Source organism: Selaginella moellendorffii, unplaced genomic scaffold, assembly GCF_000143415.4.
Source record: "Selaginella moellendorffii unplaced genomic scaffold, v1.0 SELMOscaffold_56, whole genome shotgun sequence".
Classification (NCBI taxonomy): Eukaryota; Viridiplantae; Streptophyta; class Lycopodiopsida; order Selaginellales; family Selaginellaceae; genus Selaginella; species Selaginella moellendorffii.
The window spans coordinates 353,015-369,402 of record NW_003314317.1 but is presented as its reverse complement, the minus strand read 5'-3'; the positions used below and the strand labels follow the sequence as shown (position 1 = coordinate 369,402).

At 51.0% G+C, this 16,388-nt stretch overlaps 10 protein-coding genes across 11 annotated transcripts; 4 read left to right on the top strand and 6 right to left on the bottom strand.

Annotated features, from left to right (window-relative positions):
• Positions 1–349: 349 nt before the first annotated feature.
• Positions 350–1,434, bottom strand: LOC9654024 (NKAP family protein). Its single transcript, XM_002982944.2, has one exon. The coding sequence runs from the start codon at positions 1,413–1,415 to the stop codon at positions 549–551; it is 867 nt and encodes a 288-aa protein (XP_002982990.1). The 5' UTR covers positions 1,416–1,434; the 3' UTR covers positions 350–548.
• Positions 1,435–1,704: 270 nt separating this feature from the next.
• Positions 1,705–3,217, bottom strand: LOC9654206 (nuclear pore complex protein NUP50A). The gene is made up of 2 exons (XM_024688128.1): positions 3,154–3,217; positions 1,705–3,098 (listed from the first exon to the last, which is right to left on the bottom strand). The coding sequence occupies exon 2, from the start codon at positions 3,096–3,098 to the stop codon at positions 1,812–1,814; it is 1,287 nt and encodes a 428-aa protein (XP_024543896.1). The 5' UTR covers positions 3,154–3,217; the 3' UTR covers positions 1,705–1,811.
• On the top strand, positions 3,202–4,241 carry LOC9654205 (pre-rRNA-processing protein TSR2 homolog). Its single transcript, XM_002983049.2, has 5 exons — positions 3,202–3,417; positions 3,475–3,566; positions 3,621–3,749; positions 3,804–4,002; positions 4,071–4,241. The coding sequence occupies exons 1-4, from the start codon at positions 3,243–3,245 to the stop codon at positions 3,987–3,989; spliced, it is 582 nt and encodes a 193-aa protein (XP_002983095.2). The 5' UTR covers positions 3,202–3,242; the 3' UTR covers positions 3,990–4,002; positions 4,071–4,241.
• On the bottom strand, positions 4,093–4,784 carry LOC112351018. Its single transcript, XM_024688129.1, has 2 exons — positions 4,371–4,784; positions 4,093–4,303 (listed from the first exon to the last, which is right to left on the bottom strand). Exon 1 carries the CDS (start codon positions 4,713–4,715, stop codon positions 4,392–4,394), a length of 324 nt encoding a protein of 107 aa, XP_024543897.1. The 5' UTR covers positions 4,716–4,784; the 3' UTR covers positions 4,093–4,303; positions 4,371–4,391.
• A 103-nt stretch (positions 4,785–4,887) lies between these two features.
• On the top strand, positions 4,888–6,434 carry LOC9654023. The gene is made up of 5 exons (XM_002983048.2): positions 4,888–5,067; positions 5,201–5,775; positions 5,829–5,879; positions 5,937–6,179; positions 6,232–6,434. Exons 1-5 carry the CDS (start codon positions 4,895–4,897, stop codon positions 6,351–6,353), a joined length of 1,164 nt encoding a protein of 387 aa, XP_002983094.1. The 5' UTR covers positions 4,888–4,894; the 3' UTR covers positions 6,354–6,434.
• A 503-nt stretch (positions 6,435–6,937) lies between these two features.
• On the bottom strand, positions 6,938–7,916 carry LOC9654022 (josephin-like protein). Its single transcript, XM_024688131.1, has 2 exons — positions 7,825–7,916; positions 6,938–7,761 (listed from the first exon to the last, which is right to left on the bottom strand). The coding sequence occupies exons 1-2, from the start codon at positions 7,909–7,911 to the stop codon at positions 7,291–7,293; spliced, it is 558 nt and encodes a 185-aa protein (XP_024543899.1). The 5' UTR covers positions 7,912–7,916; the 3' UTR covers positions 6,938–7,290.
• LOC112351019 (mitochondrial intermembrane space import and assembly protein 40 homolog) lies at positions 7,881–8,862 on the top strand. The gene is made up of 4 exons (XM_024688132.1): positions 7,881–7,992; positions 8,189–8,226; positions 8,304–8,429; positions 8,565–8,862. The coding sequence occupies exons 1-4, from the start codon at positions 7,941–7,943 to the stop codon at positions 8,727–8,729; spliced, it is 381 nt and encodes a 126-aa protein (XP_024543900.1). The 5' UTR covers positions 7,881–7,940; the 3' UTR covers positions 8,730–8,862.
• On the bottom strand, positions 8,754–10,670 carry LOC9654204 (heat stress transcription factor B-4). The gene is made up of 2 exons (XM_002982941.2): positions 9,868–10,670; positions 8,754–9,731 (listed from the first exon to the last, which is right to left on the bottom strand). Exons 1-2 carry the CDS (start codon positions 10,264–10,266, stop codon positions 8,892–8,894), a joined length of 1,239 nt encoding a protein of 412 aa, XP_002982987.2. The 5' UTR covers positions 10,267–10,670; the 3' UTR covers positions 8,754–8,891.
• LOC112350961 lies at positions 10,376–11,745 on the top strand. The gene is made up of 5 exons (XM_024688028.1): positions 10,376–10,466; positions 10,759–10,939; positions 11,055–11,190; positions 11,261–11,300; positions 11,384–11,745. The coding sequence occupies exons 1-5, from the start codon at positions 10,376–10,378 to the stop codon at positions 11,500–11,502; spliced, it is 567 nt and encodes a 188-aa protein (XP_024543796.1). The 3' UTR covers positions 11,503–11,745.
• A 2,724-nt stretch (positions 11,746–14,469) lies between these two features.
• LOC9654203 (transcription factor MYBS3) lies at positions 14,470–16,275 on the bottom strand. Of its 2 annotated transcripts, none has more exons than XM_024688174.1 (4): positions 16,122–16,275; positions 15,671–15,953; positions 15,365–15,573; positions 14,470–15,304 (listed from the first exon to the last, which is right to left on the bottom strand). In XM_024688174.1, the coding sequence occupies exons 1-4, from the start codon at positions 16,134–16,136 to the stop codon at positions 14,726–14,728; spliced, it is 1,086 nt and encodes a 361-aa protein (XP_024543942.1). In that variant the 5' UTR covers positions 16,137–16,275; the 3' UTR covers positions 14,470–14,725. The 2 variants fall into 2 exon arrangements, with proteins under 2 accessions (XP_024543942.1, XP_002982986.1); XM_002982940.2 differs by having other exon boundaries at positions 15,671–15,950.
• Between the last annotated feature and the right edge of the window lie 113 nt (positions 16,276–16,388).

Sequence of the window (16,388 nt, the reverse complement as noted above, 5' to 3'; positions counted from 1 at the left end):
CTAGGGACTTCGACACAGCCGATCCAATCGCACAGTGTTCGTCAAGCAAAAGCTCCACGGAGATGTCATGGGAAAAACATCCAAGAAGGAAACGATCCAGCAAACCATTCGCTCAATTTCAAACGTTGTTCTCCACAGCTCTCACCATGAAGGAGCAAGTTCCATTGGGATGAATGGGATGATAAAGGGAGCGCGTATGGAGATAATAAGAAACCAATGGATCCAAAACCTGATTTTGATTCAGTTTGAAGAAAATGTGACCGTTGAAATCGGACGGCCAGGATTTAAATTTGACCGTTGGAATCGGACGACCAGAAATGGATAAAAGTTTATTCTCTAAGAACATAAGAAAACTGAAAATAAAGCTTATATACAAAATCTCGAACAGTTATAGCTTCTAGCTGCGATATATGTTCTTCGAGTAATTTGTAGATTTTCTTCCAGAAGATGATGATAAAGGATTAATACACTATTGTTCTTGTTCTTGAAAGTTCCTGTTTTACTTGTTCTTGTTCTTAAGAGTTCTTGCTGCTAAATACACACGCACTCTATCCTTCGGCTACCTCTGCCCCGGTACCTTTGCCGAATGGATCGTGAGTCGGGCCAACGTCGGCACCGATATGCCGCTGGACGAGCCGCTGGAGATCCGACATGACCTTCCTCTCGCGCTTGGCCTTCTCCTCGTAGTTAAACATGGCCAGCGCTCGCTTGTCCTCGGCGCTGTACACCTGGTTCTCCTTCCGGATTCGAATCGCGTTCATGCGCTGGTGCCGGCTGCCGCTCATCACGTAGCCCAGCGACTCAAACTTCTGGATCTCGTCCGCCGAGAGACCCACCTCTCCTCTGCGAGGGATTCGCTTCCCCTGCTGGACGTACTGGGCGATGGCGTCTCCCTCTCCCGGCCGCAGCGCTCCTCCGTAGCTTATGTGCCGCTCCGTCTTGGGCGCCGGAGCCGGGCCGACCATGGGCTCGCTCTCCAGAGATCCCATCGCGGCCTTCTTCTGGGCCTCGAGCAGCCCCCGGAACTTGATCGCCTCCTCGTCAATCTCGAGCATCTTCTTGGCGGAGTCCTGTTCTTCCCCGGCTTCATCCCCGCCGCGCGCGTCGTCCGATGGCGCGCCATCGTTGAGCTCCGACGAGGCAGAGGACGACGGAGAGGAAGAGGAGGAGGGCGACGGCGATCTCGCGCGGCGGCGGCGCTTCTTCTTCTTGCTGTGCTTGCTGCTGCTGCTGCTGCTGGACTTGGATTTCCTGTCCCTGCTGCTAGTGGAGGTTTTGTGACGCGAGACTGACCTCGATTTCTCGTGCTCGCGGCGTCGGCCGTGGCGCCGCCTGGAGCGGTGGTCGGATTCGGATTCGGAGTCGTCGCTGCTGCTGCCGTTGCTGCTGGAAATGCTCGGTCGCCTCTTCGCCATAGCCGGAAGCAAACCCTAGCCCTAGCGCAAGAGCAAGAGCTAGAATATTCTCCTTCTAGAGTAAATCGAATCTTTAAAAGCATATTCTTCTTCTAGTATATTCTACCGTATGAAATCGAATCTCACAAACCCTAGATAGACAGCTATGACGCCAATTCACATGTGGTATAATCACGTCCACCTTGACGATGCGCAGGGTCACGTTCCAGTTCCAGGGCCAGCCCCACTACCAACGCCGGTATCACCGATGGTAACGATAGTAACGTGGTGGCGGACATGGTCGACATGGTGGCTATCACTTTGTTCTTCCGATTAGTCTATTTCAATCAAATATCAATGTTTTGAAGTTGATCGATCGATCGCAAGCACACAACAAAATGTAGAAAGATCGCTCGCTCACACCTGTTCTTCTTTTGGCGCTTGTTCCTCGCCACCGTTTCGTTGAGCATCTTCGCTGCCACTTTGATCATCAGCCTTTTGTTCCACCGCCGCCACCTCCTCCGCTTCCTCCGCCGCCTCCGCCACCTCCGCCGCCGGCCTGATCCCCTTGTGCGCCTCAACCAGCCCCAGGAACTCTGGAATCCCGGCCGCGTCTCGCAGCTTCACGGCGTACGTGGTAAGCACAGCCTTGCCATCCTTGGCGGCGCTGGCGGCGGCGGCGGCGCTGTTGACACACGCAAACGTGACGCTCCGCCCGTCCATCTTGCTCATCCTCATGTCCGGGAAGAGGCTGGCGTTGAGCAGCAGCTTCAAGTTCCCCCTGGATCGCATCACCAGCCGGGCCTTCTTCAAATCCTCGGATAAGTTGAGCTTGAGCTCGCCTTTGCCCCGCTCCTTCCAGCTCTTGTCCACGAACTCGTACAGGATCCCATCGCCGGAGAACGCCGCCTTTTCGTTCTCCTCCCCCGTCTCGACCGGAACCTCCTGAAGCGACACCGTCGGGTGTCCGCCGCCGCCACCGCCACCGCCGCCGCTGCTCGATGGCGGCGCCGCCGTGTCGCCGCTGCTCGGCGGCGCCTGTCCAAAGAGTGGGAACTTCCCTCCCTCGGCTGGCGTCGCGGTGGTTGTGGTGGTGGTGGAGGAGCCAAAGAAACCAAAGCCCATTGCCGGCGAGCTCCCGAAGCTAAACGATGATCCAGTCGTCGAGAAGGAGAAGCTCGAGGTGGAGAAGGCCGTGCCGAAAGATCCAAATGCGTTGGCGCTGGAGGAGACTTGATCGAAGGATTTTGGTAGCGCCGCTGCCACTGGAGCTTTCCCTGGATTGCCACCCTCCTCCTCCCCATTCTCGTTTGGAGCCACCTCTTCCTTTGCTTGCTTCTCTTCCTCTTCCTTGGCGTTGCCGTTTCCATTCGCATTCTTTCCTCCATCCTTCGCATTCTCGCCCGGATCTTTCACTGGCGAATCCATCACCGGAGCTGGAGCTGGAGTGGAAGAAACCACCGGAGGAGCGGTGCTGGGAGCTACGAGCTGGATGTTTGCGAACAAATTCGGCCCCGATGGCGCTGCTGCCGTGGAAGAACTCCGCCGGACCTTGACAATCTTCCTCGTCGCGAGTACCTCGTCGCTGGCCCTCGCGAATGTCCCTTGCTCCGATGGAGAGGCATCCTCCTCGTCGTCGTCTGCCCGATCGTCCTTGGTAATCTGCCGAAGCGCGCCGCGTTTCTTGTTGGACGCATCGGCCATCTGCAAGAGTGGAGAGGAAGCTAAAGACTCGCTCGCCAAGAATCCACCGACATACCTCTTGCCGCTCCGAAAACCCTAGCTCCTCCTTGCCCTAGAACACGGAGCAACTAGGGTTCTAATTCTGGGTTTAGGGTTCTTGCAAGAATGGCGCGATGGAACGACGAGCGCCTTGGAATGCTGGCCGAAGGGATCCGGCTGTGTTTCTCGCGGTGGACAGCGCTGCAGCTGGCCGTGGAGAATGAGTGGGGCGGCCGCAATTCTGTCCAGAAATCGCAGCAGCTGGTCGAGGATGTAGTTTCCTTCCTCACGCAGACCAAAGGTACGAGGAAATCCTCTCAAATTCGTCTTAAATTCTCAAATTCGGGCAAATTCCCAGGAACGCTCTATATCGACGATCTGGAAGCATTGCTCGAGGACGCAATGAGTGAATCGTTTAACACGGATCTGGAAGATGGAAGTCACGAAGAGGTAAATGTGAGATTTTGGAAACGCTCGACTCTAGATGGATTTGTGCGAACACAGGTAGCGGAAATAGTGATGTTCTTGAACGAAGAATGCGGTGTCGGGAACTTCGAGCGCGTAAAGAGCATGGCTTTGTCGGCGAATCCTAGCTCCGGAGCTCAGAAAAAATCGATTTGCAAGGATACAGAGGTTGGGCTTTTCGATCGCCAGAGAAACTTGACAGTGGCAGCGTTTTTCTCGCAGGAAAGCAACGATGACGAGAGTGGAGAGGTCGCAGAGCTCTCATCGACGAGCAACCTTGAGAAAGAACCAGCAAGCATTCCCGAGACAATGGACATCGATAAATCGAACGAAACCGAGGCCCCAGAGGACGATTGGACAGTAGTTCAATCTCGACGAAGTAGAAGAGGAGGAAAACGACCAGCTTGATCATTATCCTGCGGTAAAACTAAAAATATACTGCGTTTACCAGTTGCGAATCACTCACTGCTCCAAACTTTGCTATCACAGATCGATCGATCGTGCTCACGCGAAGACGAAGAAAAGGAATTTATTCGTTCCACCAGTTTTGAGCATCACTGCGGATCTATCGAAGCAAAATGTTTTGGATGATCCTGCTCAAGGAGATACAGAATGAAAACGAAAGAGAAGAGAATCTAATTATTTCACCAGTTGCGAGAAGCAGGCCCACTGCTCCAAAATTTCTTCTTCACAACGCCACTTAATCGATCGAGAGCTCAAGTCTGTCGATGAAGAACAGAGAGAGAAGAGAAGAATGCCGCATTGGAAAAAAGGAAGAGTTTTCCTCACCTGGAACAGAGCTCTCGATGCTCATTGCACCGAATCAAAAATCTGCTTGAGCCTGGTGGGCAATGGCGGCAGCTTCTTGCCATCCCGGCTCACCTCATCCAGCACACGCTGCCGGAGGCTCATCAATCCCTGCTTCAGTCGCCGGTTCTCCTCCGCCATTCCATCGGACAGGCCGCAAAGCCCCGTCCTGTGCTCATTGAGGAGCTCCTCCGCCTTCTTCATCTTCACCACCAGCATGATTCCTGCCAGCGCCGCCGAAATCGCGCCCAGGATGTGGCCATTGCGGTTGAGTTTGAGGAAAACCCTGGCGCCGATCGTCCTCCGCGGCTCTACGCTCTCGGCCATCGCGACGATCTATCATCGACAAACCCTAGCCCTAGAGTGTACGGAAGTTAACTGTGGCCCTTGGTCGTACAGTAAATCAAAGAATGCTCGATCTTTGGGGGTTTGCGCAGCTGGCAGCGTTTCATTGGGCGGAGGGTTTCTTCTGTGGTTTGAATGGGGGTAGAATGTAGGCTACTAGTATGGAGGAGCTTGGCGATGGCGATGGGGAGCTTGGCGCTGGCGATGGCGGTAATTCGCCGATAATCGATCCCCTCGTCCAATGCGAGTCGCGGATTCTGGACGATGAGGCGGAAGTGTGCTGCTGCGTGGCGACCGGTTTGCCCCGTGCGATCAAGGAGCAGCCGGAAGCAAGGTATGGTCTTTGGCGCCTGGCGCTGAGATTTCGTCTTTCTTGAGCTATTGCCTCGCGGTTCTTGCGCGAATCTTGCCACATTTCGACGAATTCTCACCGATTTCTCTCTCCCTCGCTTCTTTGATTCATCCAGGGCCTACAAGCTGGGCAAGCACAAGTGCTCTTACAATCGCGTGAAGCTGATCATACGAGACGCGCTTTCCTCGAGCGCGAAGCTGAAAATCTCCGAGACTGTCCAGATCCCAGTCGGACCGGCTGACGTCGACGATCGGCTTCGAGAGAGCTGCTTGAAATTCCAGGTCCGTTTCACCCAAGGGAACAGGATAGATCTCTTCATTCTGCTCGTCTACTCGTCGCCGATCGAGGATTACCAGGAAAAATCTACGCAGCAGCAGAGCTACAAATGGATCCCAGTGACGCGCTCCAAGTGCAAGAACTCCAAAAATCCTTGCAAAGGTCCGGTTCTTCGCGGACTCCAGCGCTTTGGCACGCAAAAATCTCCAAGGAACTTGTACGTGGCGATCGACGAAGCCAGCACGCATGTCTGCCCGGTGAAAGGAGAAGCTTCTACTTTTCGATTCTTGCTCGCTGCCTATGACGACCAGCGCCTACTTCTCGGGAGCACAGTGTCCAGCCCGATCAGAGTTTTCTGTAACAACGACACTCCTCTCGGTGCTGCGTCTCTCAAGATCAAGTGTGACATCAAAGGTATAGCTCGCTTGATGGTTTTCATATCGAACTTACGTAAGTTATTCCATCAGGTGGCTTGCAAGCGCGAGAGAAACAGAAGAGAACTAGGACGCCTTTCGCAGGTATGAGGCAGTAGAACAGACTTTTGTGATCGTCTAAGACAATCTTCGTGGACGCAGATTTGACGAATACGTCCGAATGGATAAAGAAATGCAGCAAAACAACGGGCTCCTGCCAAGCGAAGACTGCATTGCCCGATCGAGTCGAGGCTCCCAGCGATGATCGAGAGCTCCGGGATCACGTCGAGCAGCAGGACCGAGAGCCCGAGAAATCCTTGCAGAGGCCGCGGTTTGAGCCTTTCGAGCAGCTCCAGAGCCTTTTCTCGCCCATCCAGATCGACTACCTCCAGAAGCAAAATCCAGGTATGGTCTCTCTGAAAAACTTTGGCGTGACAGTAGAGTTTGCCGTGTGTAGATTTCCTCTACAACTTCGTACGCTACTCGAGGGAGTTGTATAACATGTACTACAGAGACACCGCCAAGGAGATCACACGCCCCACTGCAAAGAGACCTTCCATCCCCAAAACCGAGTTGTAAAGACAACTAGAATGTTTGTACCATTGTTTTCGTTAAGCATGGTCGCATACATATTTCAAAAATAAACGTTATCCTAGAGTGTTTTATTTTTGCCACCAAAGTATTACTATAAATATGTGGGGTTTGAAGCTTGAAATTTATTCACAAAAAGTCAGCTGGTTCAACATGGCTTCAGCAAAATCTATCTTCTTTATTTGCTTCTTCGCTTTTGTTTTGGCCGGATGTGTTCTTGGGAAGAATTCTCCTCCGACTCCAGCTCCTGGTGCTCCTGAACATGTTACTTTGACAGATCCTGATGGAAGTAAGATTGTTTCTTATAATTTTCTCTTCAGAGCAATTTTCCCCACAAATAACTTTTCGGTCTTTTGTTTTTTAGATCCTGTTGAAGCATGGCGAAGATGCTTTAGCGGTCATGATGGAAAGACTCAATGTTTTTACTGGGATTGCCATGCTCCTCTTGCTCCTCCTCCAACAAGCTCTTAATCAGTTTTCTTATATGTTGTTAAACTTTTAAATCTTTAAATTTCAAAAACAAATTTCGATATTCCTGAAAGAGCGTTGCCATGGCTTTAAAAGTTTTAGGGTTAGAGATGGTGGCAGAGTTATTTCGGCCAGCAATCAAATATTTTGGTTTGGGCGTCCCTCTCGTTCTCTTTGCAGGATATCTTTCATCAATGGAGCACGAATTGGCGAATCACCGGAACGGTCAGTGTGCCGCGCTGGCCCGAGAAGAAAACCAGGTGATCAAGGAAGGCCTCGCCATTCTGAGAAAGAGAGTGATCCAAGAGGCAGAGCGCGATGGCGAGAATTTGCCCCCTCTGGGCACCAGGATCGACCGAGTCTTCAATGCGATTCTCACGGAAGAAGGCTGGAGCGAAGAAGTATGATCGATCGAATCGGCCGCGTCGGTTTGGATCTGGGCACAGCCTAGAATCTTCTATTCATCCCCTTGTTCTTCCTTTCTAAAAACGAAGAAGAGCTCGGCTCCTTGATCGCGTAGGGAGTTTAGGAAATCTCTGACCTCGTCGGCGCCGCGCATTGCCACTGGCATCGGCAAATCGCTGTCGAGGTTGTACCAAGATCCGTGGACGCGGCGCAGAGCGATCCAGTGGCGGCTCCTCCACAGCCCCAAGAACCTCTGGCTGCTCGTGTTGGCGATGAGGCCCGCGAGATTGGGGCGGGATAGATCGTCGTCGGCGATGGCGCTGCGTCGATCGTGCCAGCGCGCCTCCAGTCCCCGGCTCGACAAAGCGGCCATGAGGACATTGGCATCGTAGTTCCCTGTCAAGGGATTTCTGTGCTGCTTGGACGGTAAGAAGAGATTTCGCGTGCTCCAGGGTGTGGCGTGCTGCTCCTCCAGAGAATCGGCTATGGCGTCGAGGATCTGTCGAGTGAATCGATCGTGGCCCTAGTAGCGGCGAGAGAGGGGAGGAGAAGAAATATTATAGGGTTCTTGCTTGGCATTGCTTACCTGGAGAAGATTGTTGAGCGCGTGGAGAAGGCAGAGCTGGAGGCGCTGGCGCTCGTGATAGATCGCCATTGCTGAATCGTCCGCCATAGCATTGCCCTAAGAGCTCGAGCCTAGCGATGGGGATGGAGCAGCAGGGAAACGAAGAGGCGGATCAAGGTGTTGCGCAAGGTATTTTCTCTCGCGATCGTGATTCCTGTCTGTCGTGTGATATTTCGTGGATCGAGAGTGCTTTCTTGTGATCGGTGAGTGGTTTCTGGTGATCTTTCGTGTTCTTGCGTGCTTGTCACTCTTTTTTCATTAGAAGATACAGCCTTTTCCTTTAGTTTTCTATAAGAACTATAGACTAAAGCTTTTTCTCTCGCAGAAGCTACTGTCCAACCGGAGAGCGAGAAGGAGCCAGAGGTTCGTGATGCTTTTTTCTTGCCTTTCGAAAATGCCGTGACTAGAGATTCTCACATTCTTCGCGTTGATTGATCCAGTCTCTCGACGACATGGCGCGCAAAGCTCTGGAATGTCCCTGCGTCGCTGATCTCCGTGAGGGCCCCTGTGGAAAGCAATTTAGCGAGGCTTTCGTGTGCTACTTCAAGAGCACGGCCAAAGAGAAGGTACGTAGCTCCATGCTCATATCCAAAGCTGTGCATGGCAGAAGCAAGCGAGGGAAAAAGAAATGGAAAAGAAAACGAGAGAGAATGCATCGCATCGTCTTCGTGCCTTTTTTCATTGTCAATTTCTATGTCCAGGGGTCAGACTGCATTGAGCCTTATCTAGCCATGCAAGCGTGCATGGAAGCAAGCCCAGAGTTGTTTGCAAAGCATGATCCAGATGATGGAAGTGATCCCAACGTAGGTGAAAGACCACCGTCTAGAAGAAGAAGATCCAAAACTCCTGCAAGCAAACAAGTATGATCACGTAGATCACATACAAGACTGGGCGATTGATTTGCTGCCTGTGGCAGATTTTTCTTTGCTCTTTTTTGTTCTTTCCTTCTAACGACTTTCGTTACAATCAGCTAAATCGACGCGTACTTTTTTGCATCAACGGGTATTGGGTAATTATCACCTGGGAAGTCAGATGAATATTTTCTCACTGACAGATTTGCAAACTTTTAACCAACAGGGATCCGTGCCGAGCTGGAGTGAAATATCCGGCCGCGGGCTCTTTAGCCGTGCCTGAGACGACGAGTCGCTGCTCGGGGAGTGTGGCCTCTTCTTCCCGTTGAGAGGAACTCCAAACAGCTTGGGCGAATCATCGGACGAGCTCGATGAAGTGACTTTGGAAGAAGCATCGGTCGTAGAGGACGAGAGCTCCTTGGCCTTGCTCTCCAGCAAGCACAGTGTTGGGACCTTCGGTGGAGTGTCTTTCACGTAAGGCGTAGAAGCGGAAGTCGACCTGGTGGCAGCCATTGAAACGATGGAAGACAGGCGGCTGCTGTGAGCGACTCTGGTGGCAGGCCTGCGATCCTCGACAATTTCCTCGAATCTTGGAGAAGCCGGTGGCGGTGGCAGCAGTGGTGGGAGGGTGTTGTACTTGAGCCACTTGATGCAGCTGAGATCCTGCTGGAGGGGCATCCGAGCTTGGTTCTGCACGAACAGGAGGACTTCGTCGTTGAGCCTTCGGAGGCGGGAGAGCTCCGACATGAGAATGCAGTTGTCCCGGCGCAGTCGCTCGTTCTCGTCGCAGATGGACACTGCTGCTGTGAAGTGTGGAGCCCGTGGGGATGGGACTGGAGAGGTGGTGGTGACGTGAGACCAGAGGATATCTTCTGCAGTGCTGGTTTGTCGGATTGGTTGCATCGTGTTCGGCTGCCCGGTCTTCCTTCGATGAATTTCGCAGAGGAGGTCCTGTTGTCCCTTGCGGAAGTACTCGTTTGCGAACTCCCATCTGTCCGAGACGATCTTTCGAAATCCCTGCGAGTCGACAAGAACGAAGTTCAGTGGGCAACATCATTGACAGCTGAAGCTGAGTACTGCAAGTGAAGAACTAAGGGACTGAACTCCAAAGAACTATGAGGAGGTGTGGAAAGAAAACGTATGCGAGACTCACGTAGGTGTTGAGCTGCCGGACGAAACTGGAGAAGTTATTGTGCTTGAAGTAATTCGGCAAGATATCCTTGGCGAATTCCGGGGGTCGCCAGACGATGAACGTGGTACCGTCTTCGCTCCAGGAGACGACGTCGTCCGTGCTGGAATCGTCAACGAGATGGAAAGTTTTGGTGAGGAAGGGAGCTGGCACCGAGCGGTGCGAGTCCACTGCTAGCAGTCCGCCTTCGCTTGTGTCGAAGGAGAGTTCCATCCTTGCTCGAAGGCAGAACGATGGAAGACGGAAATTCTGCGGCTGCTGCTGCTGATGATGATGCTGCTGCTTCTCCAGCTTTAGATTGGAGGAGTCCAGGACTTGAACTTGCTGATCTTCTTGGACAGTACCAAGGAACTCGAGGCGCATCAATTCGGACAAAGAACGCCACAGGTGAGTGAACTTTCTTTTCTTCTCCCCCTTTCAGACTGATATAAGTTTCTAACTAGCTAACTCCCTGCAGCAGTGGCAGCAGTGAATGGCGAAGTGCGCAAAGATTCACATTGCGAGCGGAAGAATGGTGTCCGTAGAAACGCCTGATTCTGCCACACATGCGAGAGCTCTGCCAGGTTCGTCTTGCCTTCGAGCGCGGTAGCTAACTCTTGCAGAAAGAATCCCCGCAGCACGCTTCAGTACAAAGAAGGGAGATGCTGCGAGCCAAGATTTGCGAGACGCGAAGCAATCATCCAAAGCTTTTCTCCGCGGCCACACTCACGCACGAAAACGAATGAAGAAGAAGGAGAAGAAGGAACAGGAGTACCTAAGAAGGAGAAGGAGAAGAAGAACTCTTCTATACAGGTGCTCCCAACACACACGCTAGACTTTAAAAAAAACTTCCACTAACTTAGTTTGTTCTTCCAGACGCGTGCGGCGAGCTGCGGCGGCTCATGTGGCCAGTGCGTGGGAAACGCGTCCGGCGGCGCCCGTCACGGACCGTCCGCGGACTTGTGAAGGACAGGCGTGGTCCCCCCGGCATTTTTATTTCCTGCCACCGCGCGGTGGAATATGTGCCGGCATCTCCCACGCAGCCAAAGTTTTCGAGGTATGGGGGAATGTTGTCGTTGAATTATGTGCGTGGCGAAGCATCCGTGATGATGCTGCTTTTCGGGACTCGGCTGTGTTGCTCGTGATGAGCTTACTAATTCCATTGATTGCAGGGAAAAGCGGAGGATGATTTGCGAGCAACACTTTCATATGACTTTCATAAATGCGGCGACGAGTCGTGATCATCCTGGAGCGCAGGCGCGCAGGAGTGAGTTGCCAGATCTCCTTCCTCCTGGCAGACGAAAGAAGGTTTTGTCTTAGAAGCTGAAACGAGTTGTTTTCAAGCCGACTGATCAAAGGCCGCGCGGCGTTCTTACAGGCGTGTGAATTATCTCCGGCGTGGAATCTCACATTTAAAGGTTCGATCTCTCTATCATCTCCAGTTTTATTCGCGAGAATCTTATCAAACAATTTACGCCCGGTCACTCTCTCGCGCGCGCAGGGGGTGGCGTTAAACTTGCGTGCATGGAAAGAAAGTGGAAAGAGGGTTCATGCATTGAACTATCGATGCACGAGAGAGGGTGTGAATTTCCTCGTACCCGAACCGGCGCGAGGGATTGAGCAAAGACAAAAGAAGGAGAAGAAGAAGATGAATTAAAAAATGATCGAGCAAGATTTTCAGTCCTTTCGGCTCGAGAACCTTGCCTGCTGCTCTCACTTGAAGATGAAAGAGAGAAGCAAAAAAACTGTGGACTCCCCAGGAGGAACTGACAAGATTCGTCCTCGAAAGAGAGAGCTTTTGCGCGGCTCAAAACTTTGTAAAATCCTATAATATGTGTTTCACATCTTCTCCGATGCAAATGATCCAAGGATCCAAAAGATCCAATCCGATCATCCATGGCTCCAGCCACGACAAAGTCACATGAGAAAAGTCTATAGTGTTTTGTTTGTCCAGAAGGAAAAATCTATAGAAAACAAAGGTGGTAGAAGAAGTTAAGAGTGAAAGGTCTTGATAATTGCAGCATAAAAGGCCAAAGACGGCGAGGTTAGTAGCATGTTCTGCGGAATCAAGGTGTCTTGTTGTGCTCGTTGTTTTGCTGTGATTATTCCCTGTAGATTCCATGCGTACTTGCATGGCACCCCGTGAGCTTTGGGAAAAGATGCCCCTTGCAAGAGTACACGGACAAAAGCGCAAGATTTAGAATAGTATACGTTTCTTGGCTGCGGGAAATCTCCTATTCTAAAATACCAACTTTAGGATTCGTTGTTTTTGTCCACGTCCTTGTCTTAAGAAGCTTGCACTTGTCTTATTGTACGTTCGCATTCCAAATCGCAAACAAACGAGCTCGGGTTTTAATCTTTGCTTCTTCTCTGGGGGAGTAAAATTTATAAAAAACCAACAACGTCGTGGGCTGATGCCTCGAGAGTTGTAAGCCTCAAAGAAGCTGGTTTTGTTTATTCCGCCCAAAAAGCTCTCTCTCAGTCTCTGTGTGTGTGTGTGTGTGAGGTATGTTTGCAATTGTCGCCACTTGATTCATTCCTTGTGAATCCTGCGCTGGATTTACTACAAGATTAAGTCGCTGTACATTCCTCCTGCGCGCGGCCTTGGAGAATCTTACCCTTTGGTTTGAGACAAAAAAATAGAAAAATGAGAGAAGAAAGATGGAAAGAACAAAATAAAGGATAAGGGGATCCATCCATCCACAAGAGGAGGGCTCTGCGACTGCCATGTTTTCTAGGTCACGAGAGTGCGTGGGGTGGCGTACAATTGGACTGGAACAATGCCTGTGCCCGAGCTTGGAAACGAGCACAGCAAACAAATGTGTTTCCAGGAAGAAAGGGATGGGCCGAGTTTCTCGAGTGGTCCAGCACGGGCATTTTGCCTCTTCTTCCCTCCAGGTGGATGCTTCTACTTGGATGTTCATAACGTTCTTGTCTGGATTACAAGGCAGCTTCTGTTACCAGCAACATTAGAGAGTAATAATACATGTTTTGACAGCGCCGAATTGCATTGAATCAGACCACCACTCATGGTCCCTCTAATCAACAATTTGAAGTTGTAATACTCTTGATCCCAAAATGAGAGGATGTAATCGTACAAAACTTTTGGTGTAAAAGTCACAGGCTCCATTATTGTTCACCTTCTACTGTATACACGTCCACACCTGTATTTCCCAGAGCTTCATTTTCTCTCGCTCTCGGTGCGCTTTTTGCAATAAGAAAGAGGGTCTTACAAGTGTGTAAGGTGTCTTTGGTTAGTATTGTAAGTTCACTGTTCGATCGGGTTTCGTGGACGCGGCTATCGCGGAGGTTGAGGAAGTGCTTTGATTATTTCAGGAGGTCGTAACCGTACTCCTCTCAGGCGTCCTACGTCTCTTGAATGGCAACTCGGGGGGTGGGAAAGTCTGCTTCCCTCTGGTACTTCATCGTAAGGATGGGTAACGATTAGCCCAACTCGGTTTTAATACTCGAGTCGGGGTGGCTGATTTGGGAGTTCCGTGGGGCATGCGTCCGCATCATCGACATAAAGCAGTATCCATTCAATGCCGTCATTGCTGACGATGTAAGCTTCCATCTTATCAACGAGAAGTACAACTACGGGCGAGTCATCGGACAGCGGGCTCTCCTTGCCGCATGAATAACACGAAAGAAGCTATGAAACACCGCCAGACTCATGTTCGCTACATGGCTCCATGGGACGGCTTGTGCTAATCCTGGAAGCAGCGGCTTCCGGAAAAACACAAATCGGAGATATTCAGAAGGGTCGGCGCTGCAAAACATGGTCTACGATTGGTTTGGAGGCATTCCTCGGTCTGGGACTGGGAAAGTGAAGCAGCTGACAGAAGAAAACATTGGCCAGGACGTGGCCATTGCTCTTGGGAATACGAAGTTGAAGCATATAGATGTAGATGCCATATTGCCAAAGCATTCAAGTTTCCGAGATGTACTTGGTTCTCAAAGTTCCACTTCACATTCTGCTTGGAGAATGTGGCGGTCTTGTATGTTCACCATCAACAAGGTCAGAAAGTTTCTTCAGGCTAGCCGCGATTTTCCAGACTCGTACTCGGCGCTATGGGGTTTCATATTTGAGCAATACGTGATTGCCCAGGCGGTGTTGGATTCCGGACTCGTATTTGCTCCAACAGCGAGGCCACTTCGTTACTACGAGGGAGAACTTCATGAGGCTGCTTTACGTTCAAGTGGTTAGCTTTAGAAGAACTTAAATGTGTACATTTATAAGCCGATTTCTTTGTTTACTTGACAGGGTGGGGACGCTGATCAGTATCTGTGGAGGCCTCTGCGCAAAAACAATGCAGATTTTGACTTTGTGTTACCACCACAGACGCTGGGGAAGATTACACACGACCCTCCTTCGCTTGAGTATTTGGCCAAGGCTCTTAGAGCGTGGAGGAAGGAGTTTGGGAAGAAAGATCTGGAAGATGTTCTAATACCCTCAGAGAACTTTAGCCAGTTAGGGTTCCAACATTACCGGACGTCGAGAAAGCAGCAATCAAACGAGAACGTGGATTTGTTCCAAGACATTTGCTAAACATTAAGTTATTAGCATTATTGCGGTTATGACCATTGTTTAGAATCTTATGCTATTTCCCTGAGAGAAATTTATTTAAATTTGAATTAGAATAAATACAGTTTTCAAGTTGGCTCTTATTGTTGCTTACGGAAGGAAAAAGAAGAAAAAAAAGAAAAAAGAAAAAAAGAAAGTAAAAAGAAGTGTAGTACTAGCTTTCCTTCGTCAGTTCATGATCTCTCCCTTGATTACTTCTAAGAGAAAGAGAGAAATAGAGAGAGAGAGAGAGAGAGAGAGAGAGAGATCTCACATCCATCACGTACACTGGATTGGAGCTTCCAGTCCTGCCGCCGCTGCTCCAGCGCTCGCGAATGCCGAGCTCACGTGAAACGCCGAGTGCCTTACGGGCTGCTCCAGCTTGAGCGACAGCATCGATGGCCCTCCCGTCGCTGCGAGTTCTCTGTCCTCCATAATTCTCACTGGCCCCGTCGAGATTGATGCCACTGGCTTCACAACGTTGGACTTGAGCGGGCCGAGGGCCTCGTTTTGCTGCTGCTCCGAGGGCATAGCACTTGCCTGCGACCTTAAATCTAGCCAAAGCGCTGGAGCTGGCGCATCGATGGTGATACCTCGAGGGGCAGCAACAGCGCCAGTGCCAGTGCCTGGCACTGGCTCTTCATTCGTTGCCACTGGATCATCCTTGTCCTCCGCGAAGTTAACGCCGTTGCTCGGGTTACCGCCCTCCTGTGATGGGAAGAACACCTTCTCTTCCATTATCTTCTCCAGCGGCGGCGCCACTGGGATCGCGACGCGGTCGTGTCCCAGTCCCAGCTCCAGAAAGGACGTTTGCAAGCTCACGTTTTTAGCGAGCGCCGAGTCTGGCAAGCTCAAATCCTGAAGAGAAGGAAGTGAGAGTAAGAAACCAAAGAGCAGTAAGTGTTTGAAAGAACTTACTTGTCCAGGGGAGATATCAAACAAGCTCGAGCGCCTCTTTCTCTTGCTTAAGTTGCTCTGTCTAATGAAATACTTCTGTGCATGCGAAGCAACCTGCGTCGGGGTCCTAGTCGTGACGAAGGTCTTCGAAATGCCCCTCCAGTCACCCTTTCCTAGCTTCTGTAAGCCTAGTAAAAACAACCTGTGCTCGTCTTCTGTCCATGGAACTCCTGTAGAAGAAAAAAAAAAAAAAAAAACAAACAAACAAATTGGCCAGGAAGTCAGCCTAGAACAAAGAAAGATCGATTTTTTCTTCCAACCACGCACCTTTTCTTCTTGCGCGAGCATTGGAATTCGTCTGGACGAGGCCATCTGAGACGTAGCCATCGGTGGTATCCAGATGCTCTTGCATGCCAATGTTGTTGGAGGAGGCGGTCGCATAGTGAGAGAGGTTGCTCAAGCTGACGCTCTTCCTCATGCCCTCGCTGCTCAAAAGGTCCACTCCAAACAATCGCACACCCCTGCTCGGCCGCGAATTCTCGTGGTCGGAATTGGAGCAGCTGCAGCTGCTCATCTCGTCGGGCATTTCCAGCGCCATACAAACGGGCTGCTGGCAAAAAAATCGAAGAGGAAAGGAATTAGAAACCACAGAAATTCCGGAAGAAGAACAAGCACACAGCAGCGACGCAAGCACACGCACAAACCAAATCACATTTCAAGCGGCCGCCAGCGAAATGGACCTAAAATCTGAGAGAGGAGAGGAGAGATTTTCACAAACCGAATCGCCAGGCATTCTGTTGCTCACAAGAGCGTCGGCAAGCGGCCGATCTCTAGCTCCCTTCCAGCGCTGCCGCCCTCGCCTTCTCTAGAAATCTGTGCCCAAAAGCCCTAATGCCCTCTCCTCTCCCTTCTCTCTCTCTCTTCACTCTGTATGGCACAGGGTCGCCGGCATTAAGACCATCCGCGTGGAATTGTGGTGGAATATTCCTCATCCAATCCAACGGCCTTGAGAGCGACACGTGACCGCCAGTTTCTTCAGCGGATA